Here is a 13820-nt window from a genome sequence, read left to right on the forward strand (position 1 = left end):
AAAAAAGGTTAAAAATACAATTATCCTACCACCCAGCGATTGAACTACTGGGTATTTACCCAAAACACTAAATCAAAGGGATACATGCACTCCTATGTTTATAGCAACATTATTTATAATAGCCAAGATATGGAAGCAGCCCAAGGATCCATCAGTGGATGAATGGGTAAAGAAGATGTTGCATATACACAATGAAATAGTATTCAGCCATAAGAAAGAATTAGAGCTAGGGAGGAGGCGGTGGTAATCCGAACGTGGAGGAAAGGCTTGGGGAGTTCGGGGGCAACTAACAGCCAAAATGAAGGTGAAGAGCCGGAACCCAGACAACTATGTCTGAGAAACCAAACTGGACTTACAAAGAGTTCCAAGAAACTATGATCCTACCTTACATCCTTTTGAGGTCCCACGAGAATATGTAAGGGCTTTAAATGCTACCAAACTGGAACGGGTATTTGCAAAACCATTTCTTGCTTCTCTGGATGGTCACCGAGATGGAGTCAATTGCTTGGCAAAGCATCCAAAGAGCCTGGCTACTGTCCTTTCTGGGGCATGTGATGGAGAGGTTAGAATTTGGAACTTGACTAAACGGAAATGTATCCGTACAATACAAGCCCATGAAGGTTTTGTAGGAAGAATATGTACTCGCTTTTGTGGGACTTCTTTTTTTACTTTTGGCGATGACAAAACTGTGAAGCAATGGAAAATGGATGGACCGGGCTACGGAGAAGAGGAAGAACCATTACATACAATATTAAGAAAGACAGTGTATACAGGAATTGCTCATCACTGGAAAGAAGCTGTTTTTGCCACATGTGGACTGCAAGTAGACATTTGGGATGAACAAAGAACAAGTACTATCTGTTCAATGACCTGGGGATTCGACAGTATAAGTAGTGTTAAATTTAACCCAATTGAGACATTTCTCTTGGGAAGTTGTGCTTCTGACAGGAATATAGTACTATATGATATGAGGCAAGCTACTCCTCTGAAAAAGGTCATCTTAGATATGAGAACAAATACAATTTGTTGGAACCCTATGGAAGCTTTCGTTTTTACTGCAGCAAATGAAGATTACAACTTGTATACGTTTGATATGCGTGCGCTGGACACTCCTGTAATGGTACATATGGATCACGTGTCTGCGGCGCTTGATGTGGATTATTCTCCCACTGGGAAAGAGTTCATGTCTGCTAGTTTTGATAAATCTATTCGTATCTTTCCTGTTCACAAAAGTAGAAGCAGGGAAGTCTATCACACAAAGAGAATGCAACATGTTATCTGTGTAAAATGGATTTCTGACAGCAAATATATTATGTGTGGATCTGATGAAATGAACATTCGTCTGTGGAAAGCTAATGCTTCTGAAAAATTGGGTGTGCTTACATTTCGAGAAAAAGCATCCAAAGATTATAACCAGAAGTTGAAGGAGAAATTTCAACATCATCCTCATATAAAATGCATTGCTCGTCGCCGGCATCTACCAAAATCTATCTACAGCCAGATTCAGGAACAGCGGATCATGAAGGAAGCTCGCCGACGAAAGGAGGTGAATCGTCTCAAACATAGCAAGCCTGGATCTGTGGCAATTGTGTCAGAGAAGAAGAAACACGTAGTGGCAGTTGTGAAATAATACTTGGTATTCCTACCAATCTTGATGTATAATTATTTGTTTTATTTTGATGTGCAGACTGTGCAAATAAAGTACTGGCTCTAGAATCATGACAAACAGCTCAGTTACATGTGTAGAACACTATCCTGAAAAACTGTCCTGAAAGATGGCTTGGTTGATAAGACTATCCAACATATTATCCTTGATCTGCTTGCTTATTTCATTGAAGAATACAGTATTGCCAACTAACATGTTTATTACTGCTAGAAATTGCAGATACACTTTGATCTATTATTGTAGATATACTGTACATTTGAATTTACATTTATGACCAAACATCTCTTTTGTTACTTTTAGTATTATTTTGGGTAATTATTGCCATGATTCTTCCGGTGATTACATATAATGTGTGGAAGAATTATGTCAGAACTTTTTAAAATTCATTTAATTTTCTGTGCTGTATTTGTATTTGGCTCTTTGAGACTTTAAAGATAATCAGGTTGCATTTATATAACTTTTATAAATAATCATTATAATTTATGGTCAAGTTAAGATAATAAAACATCCTTTTCTCAGCGTTGTAAAAAAAAAAAAAGAATGAGAGCTTGCCATTTGCGGCAACATGGATGGAGCTAGAGAGTGTTATGCTAAGTGAAACAGGTCATTTAGAGAAAGACAAATACCATGAGATTCCACTTACATGTGGAATTTAAGAAACAGAACAAATGAGCAAAGGAGAAAAAAAGAAAGACACAGATTAAATAAAAGACAAGGCCATCCCTAGGAAGATCAGAACATGGAATCTGAATAGAAAACCGTAAAGCCACCAGAAAGAAAAGACAGAGTACCCACAGAAGACTGACAATCAGACTAGCAGCAGACTTCTCATTCAAAATGCCCATGCCGTAAGCCAAGGCAACAATAAAGTACAGAAAGCAAATAACTGTCCAGCTAGTATAGTATTTTCTACCAAGTTGAACTATCTTTTGAGAGTAAAAAATATACCATTTTCAGATATTCAAAAACTTAGGAAGTTTACTACTTAAAGATCCTCACTGAAAGAACTCCTTACTGATAGAATCTAAGAAAAAGAAATTGACCTAGAAAGACAGAAATTGAATGAGGTACGAAAAGCAATGCTGAGCAAGTGGACTGATACGCATGTTATTAAACTTATATACAGAGAGACCTCAAAGAGTGAGACAGGGAGAGAGAGAGATGGGCACATTCCCACCTCAGTTCAAGTAAGATGACATTCTGCCTTCTGGTTTCAGCTCTTACGTTGTAAACAGATGTTCTTTTTCCTATTTAGTGCTGCCCTTCTCACATCTGTGCTTTGTATTGGTGATTTTGTATTTAAAATGGCTTATAAGTGTATGCTGAGATGCTCCTAAGCTAAGAAGCCTGTCACGTGCCCTACAGGGAGAATACCTGTGTTAGATAGGATGCATTTAGGCATAAATTACAGTGCTTTGGTTGTAAATTCAATGCTAATAAATCAACAGTACATATAGGAAGCAGGGTCTTTAAAGAGAAACATGTAAACCAAGGTTATGTATTGATCCATTGAGGGAAACGTGACCAGAGGCTTCAGGAACCCAGCTCTGTGTTGTCTCTAGAGGAAACAGCTCAGTGTTTGCTAACTCAGTGTCGGTATATCTTTACAGGACATAACAAATAATGAGACTTGATTGTATTTTTTTTTAGTTAATTTAAAATTCAGTGTTTATTGTTTATGGTTCCTTATCTTCTTTCTTCCCAGGGTGTTCGGAATTAGATTTTATTCTTAGTTTCATCTACTTTACATTACTAATGCAAGACATTCCCGAGTTCCAATTTGTGAAATATAGCCTGTATTAAGTAACTAACTGTATTTTTCTTTTCCTTTCCTTTCTTTCTGTCCTCCTTCCTTCCTTCCTTTTTCTTTTTCTTCTTCTTTTCTTTTTTTGGTGTGCAGCAAACCAAAGTTTATTGAGTGATAGTAGAGAGCTCCTAAAGATGGAGGGGACCCAAGAGGGTTGCCCTCTTTCTTTCTTTGAGTATGGTTGACACCTGATGTTACATTAGTTTCAGGCGTACAGCATAGTGATCCAACAACTCCATACGTTATGCTAAGCTCACTGCAAGTGTAGCTACCATCTGTGATCATGCCATGCTATTACAGTATTATTGACTATATTCCCTCTGTTGTACCTTTTATTTCCCTGACTTATTCATTCTGCAACTGGAATCCTATACCTCCCACCCCCCATTCACCCATTTTACCTATCTTCTACCTCCCTCCTCTCCTGCAAACACCAGTTATATTCTCTGTATTTGTAGTTCTGATTCTGCTTTTGTTTGCTTATTTGTTTTGTTTTTCAGATTCCACGTATAAGTGAAGTTATGTGGTATTTGTCTTTCTCTGTCTGACTCATTTCACTTAGCTTAATACCCTCTAGGTTGGAGTAACTATATTCCAAAGCAGGGTTTTTCCTTCCCTGATGGGATAGAATGCAAACATGCCTACTAAAGTGTCCTCATTATTATTATTTTTTTAAAAGATTTTATTTATTTATTTGACAGACAGAGACTACAAATAGGCAAGAGAGGCAGACAGGAAGAGAAAGGAGGAAGCAGGCTCCCTGCAGAGCAGAGAGCCCGATGTGGGGCTCGATCCCAGGACCCTGGGATCATGACCTGAGCCAAAAGCAGAGGCTTTAACCCACTGAGCCACCCAGGTGCCCCTAAAGTGTCCTCATTATTAACAATCATATCAAGTAGTTTGAATTTACTCAAGTCATATAAATGAACCAAGAATTTTAAGTTATTATGCTTAGCTTTACGTACGCCATTTGGTGACCCCCCACCCAGGTCAACACAGCTTGCCCACGCATCATAGGATTGGGTTCGTTTAAAGTCAGTTGGGAACCCGCAATTTCTTCTTGAAATGGGCTATATATAAAATGACTGAAATCAATCTGCTAAATTCAAGAATTCTGAGTTATGTTTGCCAATGATATCACCTTATGGTCATGGTAAAGGATTCAGAGTACTGTGTGCAAAAGGGACTTTCAGGAGTGATGGAAATATTTTCTATCTCGATGGTGGTGGTAGTTACATAGATGTATACATCAACATTCATAGAACTGTGCAACTCAATAAATCTGGCTTTTAAAAAAGCAAGAATATGGGTGCCTGGATGGCTCAGTCAGTTGAGTGACTGCCTTGGGCTCAGGTCATGATCTTGGAGTCCTAGGATAGAGTCCCACATCAGGCTCCTTGCTCAGCGGGGAGTCTGCTTCTCCCTCTGGCCCTCCCCCCTCTCGTGCTCTCTCTCTCTCATTCTCTCTTTTCCAAATAAATAAATAAAATCTTTTAAAAATGAGAATCTTATGGTATTAGGGAAGAAAATAATGACAAAGGTGGCTAAGTAATATGTGAAAGGAAGTTTCCTTCTTTGTTTTGGCCTCTTAGACAAAAGGCAAAGATACAAATCTTTATTATTGAAAACTTAGGAGTAATGGCTTCTTTTCCACATTTTCTTCTGTACCACCATTCTTTACTTTGGATTTTTCATTGCCTTATATAAAAATTCTAAGTTTTTCCTTGAAAAACAAAGTGTTATTTATATTTAAGAATATAATAAAGCTCTTAGCCATTCTCTAATGTGGTTTTCATTTTAATTCAGAGAACTCATTCACTTGAGATTTGATCATGTCCATAGTTGAATAAAAGAATCTAGCCATGAGTGAAACAGGATGATTGGGGAACACCTGGTTGACTCAGTTGGTTAATCATCTGCCTTCAGCTCTGGTTATGATTCTGGAGGTCCTGGGATCAAGCCCCGCATCAGGCTCCCTGCTCAGTAGGAAGTCTGCTTCTCCCTCTCTCTCCACCTACAGCTCCCCTTGCTTGTGTTCTCTCTCTTTCTCTGTCAAATAAATAAATAAATAAATAAATAAATATTTTTAAAAAGGAAAAAGAGAGAAACTCCCCAGATTAGGGCAAACTGGGACAGTCGGTCACACTTACAAGGAGGGACCATGACTAGTTTTCTTGGAGGTGGGAGACAGTGAAGTTTCTGGGTTCAGCCTTGAAGCACAATTCATTTCCTGAATAGGGTATGGTGACCCTGGCATAGTTTCTGATCTAGGCTTGAGTAATTGGATCCAAGTTCTTGGGAATGTGCAAGGTTGATACAATGAGTTGTAATCCTGGGCTCTACTGTAAGAGGAGAAAGTGTAAGGAGGGTCAGTGGTGGGGAAGAGCCTGGGAGAGCAGCCTCATGGGCCACCTCTGAGGCCAAGCCCAGAATGTGAGGAAGAAGGAGCCAGATGAAGACCAAGCCTACCAGGTGATGGAGCTCAGAGCAGTAGTGGCCTCTGAATCAAGAACAGTGGACTGACCCACTAGCAAAGGGACCTTCAGAGTTTGTGAGCCCTGTGCCTTGAGGCCCACAGGTTCCTTACCTTGAGAGCAGAGCAGGGGAAGAGATGCCAGCAGAGAACAATGAACATGGAAGAAACACTGTATCCCTTTGCTGCCCAGCCCTCTCCGAGACAATAGTCTGTCCAGGTTATAGAAATCAGCTCTGGATTTTAAACCTGAGATCTTCATGTTTGAAGTATCCCATACCCAACACCTGAAATTATATGCCAAACTTGGTGTACATCCCTATATTCTCAGAAGATAGCATCCATCAGGGTCTCAGAGTTGTTCAAGATAGGAAACAGATTAAGAAACACAAGACTAAGTGGTCGCTAAAGCCCTTCTTGTTTTCACATTCTGTGATCCTCTGATAATACTCAAGATAATTGATTTGAATTTATAAAAAGGATCACAAAAGAAGTGTCAGGATCCAAGAAACCCAAGAACTATCACCTGGAGAAATATGCTAAATACTAATATCAGGGAATTCCAAACAGCTTTCTCTGTTGTGAAAGGGGACCTGTGATAGTTGATTTTATGTCAGCGTGGCTAGGCTCATGGGCACTGTATGGGTACTCAGTTGTCTGGTCAAACATCAATCTAGGTGTTGTTGTAAGGTATTTTTTAGATGTGATTAACATTTAAATCAACAGACATTGAGTAAACCAAACTGTCCTTCATAATGTTGGTGGGTCTTATCCATTCAGTTGAAGGCCTTAGAAGATTGTGGTTTCCCAAATGAGAACCAGTTCTCCAGACTGCAACACAGGCACCTTGCCTGGGTTTCCAGCTTGCTGTCCTGTAGAATTCAGACCGGAAACTGTAACATCAACTCTTAGCCTGAACTCTTAGCCTTTTAGCTTGCTCTGCAGGTTTCTGGAAATTTCCACCTATACAAGCATGTGAACCAATTCCTCAAAATCTTTTTCTCTTTCTTCGTCTCTGTTCTTTTGGGTCTGTTTCTCTGGAAAACTCTGACCAGTACATGACCCATTAGTCATTGATTTCGTTATAATACTGGGAATTAACATATATATGATCCATCAAAATGCTGAACTTAACTACTGGTGAAAGCGATCCCTAGGCCATTTGGAATAAATGAGTACTGTTGGACAGGCAGAAGATACAGAAAGAAAAAAATATATCTTTGTGGGTGTATGTCCAAGCTTCCAGTAATATGGCCAAAGAGCCCAGTTTGGTATTAACCAACTTGAAAGCAATTGGTTAATAATTTGGTCAAAAGAACAATTTGGTTAAAAATGAAGATCCTTTACTTTTTAATTGCACTGTTAAACTATTTTCACAAAAAGCATGTATCCATATTACTTTCATAATTTTGCAAAAAGAAAATAATATTTGCAGGTACTGTTTTTTTTTGTTTGTTTTGTTTTTGGAGTGCTGCTTGTGGCGCAGAGGTGGCTGAAGCAGGCATTAATGCTTCCTTGCTCCCTACATATCAGGCTTGCTCTTTGGGAGCTGGACCACCCCTCTGAGAAGTCCCCTTGGCTCTGGGCAGGTGGATTGAAGCTACGGGAATCTCGAAATTGCCATAGGCCCCTTTTCTACTCTTTTCAGCTCTTTTCATAGGTCTCTTTTCAGCTCTTCCTGGCTGAAAAAGTAACCGCTGGGGTGGGGGTGGAGATGGGGGTGGCGGGAGCTTGATGTTAAAAGAGGCCACCCTACGCTTTGTCCCTTTTCCCCACAAGAGGGCTGGGGAAGGTCTTACTCCGTATATTATTGCATTTAAAGTATTTACTGATGTGTGTAATATGTGCACATTTTACCAGGTTTTCACGTGAGAGAAGTCTTGGGGGGAGCGCTCTGTTTATTAATACATACTTCAGGTTGCATTTCTAATTTCTTTTCAGGTCATTTTAATTTTCTTAATAGATATTCATGAAATGTAACTACGGTTGAAAAGAAACACGGGCCCCGCCTCCGGGAACTCGCTCCCCTCCAAGCGCCCGACACTGCCTCCAGGTCCTAGCACGCGCCTCGCAAGGGTGTCTACGCAGCAGTGATGTCACGGCGTCGGGGCGGGGCCAGCGGCAGGGGCGGGGCCGCTTCCCGGATCTCGCGGCGGGGCGGGCCGGGGGCGGTGGCCCCGGGGGGCACGCTCGGCCTCTGAGGTTTGGACCTGTATAAACGCGCTCTCTCGGCCGCGGGTTGTTGCGGAGAGGCTTGCGGGGTCGGGATGTTGGAGGCGCGTGCGGTCCAGGAGCAGAGCGCGGCGGGCCCGTGTCCCGCAGGCTTCGTGTTAGGGCTGGACGTGGGCAGCTCGGTGATCCGGTGCCACGTCTATGACCACGCGACGCTGATCCGTGGCTCCAGCGCGCAGAAGGTGACCGGGGAGCGAGCGTAGGGGGCGCGGGTCGGGGTCGCACGGAGTGCCCGGGATCTAGTCACTGGAGGCGAGCGGGCGGGTCCTCGGCGTCTGGCCAGGTTGTAGCCACCTGCAGCCCCGGCGGGCCCTCGGTCCTGAGCGGAGGGAGGGGAGCGGCCAGATCTCTGAATCACCTCCCCGGGCAGGGCTGACACTCGCGCGCCCTTCCCGTCCCGACTGAGGGCAGGAGGGGCCCGGTTCGGGACCAGGGGTCCTTCGCTCGCTTCTCTCACCTGAGGATTCGCTTTTCCTGGGTGGGAGTGCGGAAACTCGCAGGGTAGAGCAGAGCACTCCCCGCGTATCCAACCAAGCAGGTGCTTTGTGACTTGCTAGGTTTTTCCTACTTCCTCGGTAGACTTGCAGCCCCGTCTTTATTTACATTTAAATTTTTCAGATCTTGATAGAATTTATTGTCCATTCTTCAGTTATCATTAACTGCTCAGAGTGCTGGTTCCTCACCTGAGCGACTGATTTTCATGGATATGGGAGGAATTGGACAAGTTTTGAAGGCGGTATTGTCATTACTTTTCTCTTTTTCATCTTTGAGCATTGATAAAAATGCCTTTTTTTCCTGCTTTGAGAAACCTACCAAATCCTTACTTGTTATTAGTAAAGCAACCACAGATTGGTGCTCTCCTGTTCTTATTTTAATGGAGTGTTGATTTATTCCAGCCCACCAAAATAATGTTGATTTGATGTGGTATCAACATCTTTTTTATGTTAGCAGTATTCGGAGCCATTAGTTACCTAAACCATTCCCCGCAGCACTGGACTCTCCCGTTTGCTCAGTTCTCACCCTTCTTCCCAACCCCTTAATAGTGTTTTTTCAACCGTATTACTTGCCCAGGCGCTGATCTAGCCAAGTGACTGCTTTGAGAAAATGGGGGAGTTTCATTTCATTCTGCTTTCTGGACCAGAACAGTAAGCTGGGACCAAGCAGCTCCTGGGCCCTTCTCTGCTACCTGTGCAGAAACACCGTCCACCCACCCTACACAGGCCATCACTCCCTCAACCTGAAAGAACACTGTGCTTCAGCGACTATATGCCTCTTATCTTTTTATGAGTCTTTATCACAACACAGTGATACTTTTCACACAGTGTTCCTCATAATTCTAGACGAAGTACTTTTGTTTTAGGCAGTGATTTTTTTTTTTAAATTGAAATATTCGGATCCAAAAGGGAGACATGGACTGTGAGAAACTACAAAGTTTCCGTTGCTGTAGAATTTGGGGCAAATGATTAGTTTTTTAGAAATGAGATAGGAATCTAAAAGATGGATCAAGACTATTGTGAGTAACAGAAGACTAGAATGGTTTGCTCAGACTCTCAACCATCAAGTGTCTGGAAAGATATATGAGTTAATAAAAATATAAAAAGTCCCTGCCCTCAAAGGGTGAAACACTTAGATTAAGGAGTTTATAGCAGTGGCTCTCCAACTGCTAGTAAGAGTTCATAGCAGTGCTTTTTTTTTTTTTTTTTTAAGATTGTATTTATTTATTTGTCAGAGAGCATAAGCAGGGGGAGCAGCAGGCAGAGGCAGAGGGAGAAGCAGGCTCCCTGCTGAGCAAGGAGCCCAATGCAGGACTCCATCGCAGGACCCTGGGATCATGACCTGAGCCAAAGGCACATATTTAACCTACTGAGCCACTGATAACACGGCTGCTTAAGTGTAGTTCCTGGGCACCTGGGGGAGAGATGAAGAAACTTAAGATTTAGAAACTTGTGTGGAGTAGTTTTATGTCTGTTGATCTTACTAACAAAACATTTGGGATTATTTTTTTTTGTATGTAATTTTTTCCTAGAAAATTGTTTTATGTCTTAAAAATTGTTGGTCAATAACAAATTAGAAAAGAACAATCAGAAATTGGTCATTTATTTCAGATAGCTGTAGTTCTTTGAGAAAGAGGGTCTTATTGGCCTACATTGCTACTTAGCACCTGGTTTATTACCTCCTGGGTACAGAATAAATCATTGATTTGCATTTAATCAAAGTGTTAGGAATTCAGTTTGCTTCATGAGACTGATTGGGCACAGAACTTTTGTTTATTTTCTCCAGCGAAAATCACAGCGAAAAGCTAATATGATGATAAGGCTAGATACAATAGAAACCCAGAACATCTTACTATAGGATTTGACTGATACTGCTACATAAATAGCTTAAAAGAGAAACAGGGAAAGAAAAAGTGAAGAGATCACCCTTAGAGATAAGAACATAATAGGCTGGGGGTGCCTGGGTGGCTCAGTTGTTAAGCATCTGCCTTTGGCTCAGGTCACGATCCCGGGGTCCTGGGATCAAGTCCCGCATTGGGCTCTCTGCTCAGCCAGAAGCCTGTTTCTCCCTCTCCCACTCCCCCTGTTTGTATTCCCTCTCTTGCTGTCTCTCTCTGTCAAATAAATAAAAATCTTAAAAAAGAAAAAAAGAATATAATAAGCTATATTGGTCTTTTAATTAAAATTGGAATCCCAAACATGAACCCTTTGTGTTAGAAAGCTGGTACTAGGCCTCTCAGAAGACCGGTTTTATTTCTTGTGGCATTCATTTTTTAACAGCAGAGAAACATTTTTAGGCTTTTTCTATAATTTGTATTTTTTGTTTCTTTTTTTTATAATTTGTATTTTTTTTAAAGATTTTATTTTTTTGACAGAGAGAGACACAGTGAGAGAGGGAACACAAGCAGGGGGAGCGGAAGAGGGAGAAGCAGCCTTCCCGCCCAGCAGGCAGCATGACTCGGGGCTCAATCCCAGGACTCTGGGATCATGACCTGAGCCGAAGGCAGATGCTTAACGACTGAACCACCCAGGCGCCATTAATTTGTATTTTTTAAAAAGTCTTTGTATGGATTCTTAAATATTGGTGTTATATACTAGGATAGTATATAGATTTGAAAATCCACATGTCAATATTTGATGTTTCTAGTTTTAAGGAGAAAGTTTATCATGTTCTCCATTGGAACATCACACTATGTGAGAAACCATGAAGACTAATAACATCTTGGTTGGAAGAACAGGACAGAAAGGCCAGTCCAAAGAAAACAGTATAATCTGCACTACTGTGTACGCTTCTGGACAGTATTGAAAAATTCTGGTTGTTTGCTGTCTTTTGTTTTGTTTGTAATCAGCAAAACAAATCTTAGCTTTGGTTATCTTCTTGTCTAATTTCCGTTTCGTCTTCCCTCAAGACAGGAGGAGATTTTACTGTTATGACATTTTTGGGGATAGTGAGTTCTCCGAGCTAGTGGAGTTAGGGGAGTGACCCTGTAGTGCCACCTCCAAGTCTGAAGGTTTGTAGGTTTGATGCAGTGATACCCATATTGAGTTTTTCTGGGATCAGGAAGCATTTATTACAGTTGAGGCATTTATCTGTGGTCACGAAAGTCTTGCATAGAAAAAACAAATATTATTTGATAGAAGGGGAATGGATTTTGTTAAGTCTGTCTCTGAGAACTCACTGGGGAGTAGTAGACCTTTTTTTCATATCAAACCTTGTCACCCTCATGCTCCCCACATAGTCACTGTTTCCTAGGCATTCCTTTGTTTTCTTTATTTTGGTCTTTTCTTACATGTTAGATCTTTGGTTGGTTTTTGGTTGTTCCTATTTTCAGTACCACTCGGTGGTCTTACCCTACTCAGCTGTATGTGGTATATATCTGATATTTGCAAAGAAAGCACTCTTCTGGTTGTCTCTTTGTGAGTAAACCTTTTACCTTCTGCCTGGTTAGGGAGGGGCGGTGATCTGGCTAGAGGTAGGGATTGGGGATCCTTATAAAGACTTTGAGTCAGGGACGCCTGGATGGCTCAGTCAGTTAAGCGTCTGCCTTCAGCTCAGGTCGTGGTCCCAGCGTCCTGGGATTGAGCCCTGCATCAGGGTCCTTGCTCAGTGGGGAACCTGCTTCTTCTTATGTTTCTGCTGTTCCCCCTGATTATGCTCTCTCTCACTCTCTGACAAATAAATAAAAATTGTTAAAAAAAAAAAAAAAGACTTTAAACCAATCTTGTGTTCAACCCCATCTGGCATCCCAGTCTTTGGAGGTGCCTCTAATTTTCAGGACTTTACCATAGAATCTCTGCCTGCCAGGGTTTGAACAAAAGCCTGTCACCTGAGCAGGGAGTGAAGTATCAGTTTTCTCCTCTGTTTAGCCATGTGCCACCAACCCACTCACTGTTCATATTAAAAACATTTGCTAAAACCTGGTCTGAGCCTGTTTGCTCTCTTAGCATTGTCTCTCTGCATAAACCTTTTTAATGTTTTTATTTTAATGGAATCTTGAGAGGAATTGGAGGTAAGATATGTAGGTTTAAGCCATCATGTTAAACTGAAGCCATGGCTTCTTTTTTTTTCCCCCCCATGGCTTCTTTTTATTTTATGTTTTAAATTAACATACAGTAAAATTGCCTTTTTGGTGAATAAGTTCTGTGACTTTTAGCCAATGTAGGAGTAATCTCCAAAACTCGTATTAGCCCTTTGTAATGCTAGCCCTTTGTAGTCCTACTCCTCCCACACCTAACACTGATCAATTTTCCATGTCCATAGTTTTGTCTTTTTGAGAATGTCCTAAAAGTGGAACAATATAGTCAGTAGCCTTTGGAGACTGGCTTTTTTCAGGATAATGCCTTTGAGATTTGTCCATATTATGTATATCAGTAGTTTATTCCTTTTTATTTCTATGTAGTAATCCATTAGATGGATGTGCCACATTCATTCGCCAGTTGAAGTACAGTTAGGTTGTATCCATGTTTCTGGTGATTGTGATCAGAGCTGCTATAAACATTTGTGTACAGATTTTAATGCGAACCTAACTTTGCTCTTCTCTAGAATAAATACGTAGGAGTGGTATCATTGGGTGACATAGTAAATGAATGTTTAACTTAACAAAAAATTACCACGCGTTTCTAAAGTGGCTGTACTATTTTGCATTCTCACCAGCAATGTATAAGAGTTCTTCACTGACACTTGAAATTGTTAGTGTTTTTTATTTTATCCATTCTGGTAGACGTAGTAGTATCTCATTGTGGTTTTGATTTGCATTTCACTAATGTTTAATGATGCTGAATATTTCTCTATGCATATATGTTATCCATATATATCTTCTTTGGCGAAGTGCCTGTTCAAGTCTTTTGCTCGTTTTTTAATTGGGTTGTTTTCTTACTGTTGAATTTTGAGATTTTTTCATATATTCTGAATGTAAGTGCTGTGTTGGATGTGTGATTTACAGATATTTTAAGCCAGTCTGTGTTTTGTCTTTTCATTTTCTTAACCATGTCTTTTGCAGGGCAAATGTTTTTAATTTTGATGTTCAATTTGTCAGTTTCTCTGTTTTTTGAATGGTTATTTTGGTGTCATGTCTAAGAGCACTTCCATGTCTTTTGCAGGGCAAATGTTTTTAATTTTGATGTTCAATTTGTCAGTTTCTCTGTTTT

General features: G+C 40.9%; 1 protein-coding gene and 1 pseudogene across 2 annotated transcripts in view; both read left to right on the forward strand.

The window, feature by feature from the left end:
- The first annotated feature begins 298 nt into the window (after positions 1 to 298).
- On the forward strand, positions 299 to 1719 carry LOC111151234 (annotated as a pseudogene). Its single transcript, XR_002640846.1, has one exon. The product of XR_002640846.1 is annotated as a DDB1- and CUL4-associated factor 13 pseudogene (transcript).
- Positions 1720 to 8213: 6494 nt separating this feature from the next.
- LOC111149812 (glycerol kinase 5 (putative)) overlaps positions 8214 to 13820 on the forward strand; it is a 72327-nt gene continuing 66720 nt past the window's right edge. Inside the window, exon 1 of the mRNA XM_022507102.1 lies at positions 8214 to 8360. Coding sequence (XP_022362810.1) covers positions 8214 to 8360 — 147 coding nt within the window. The remainder of the gene's footprint in view (positions 8361 to 13820) is intronic.

This window comes from Enhydra lutris, unplaced genomic scaffold (genome assembly GCF_002288905.1).
Source record: "Enhydra lutris kenyoni isolate GAN:26980312 unplaced genomic scaffold, ASM228890v2 scaffoldscaffold2, whole genome shotgun sequence".
Taxonomy (NCBI): Eukaryota; Metazoa; Chordata; class Mammalia; order Carnivora; family Mustelidae; genus Enhydra; species Enhydra lutris.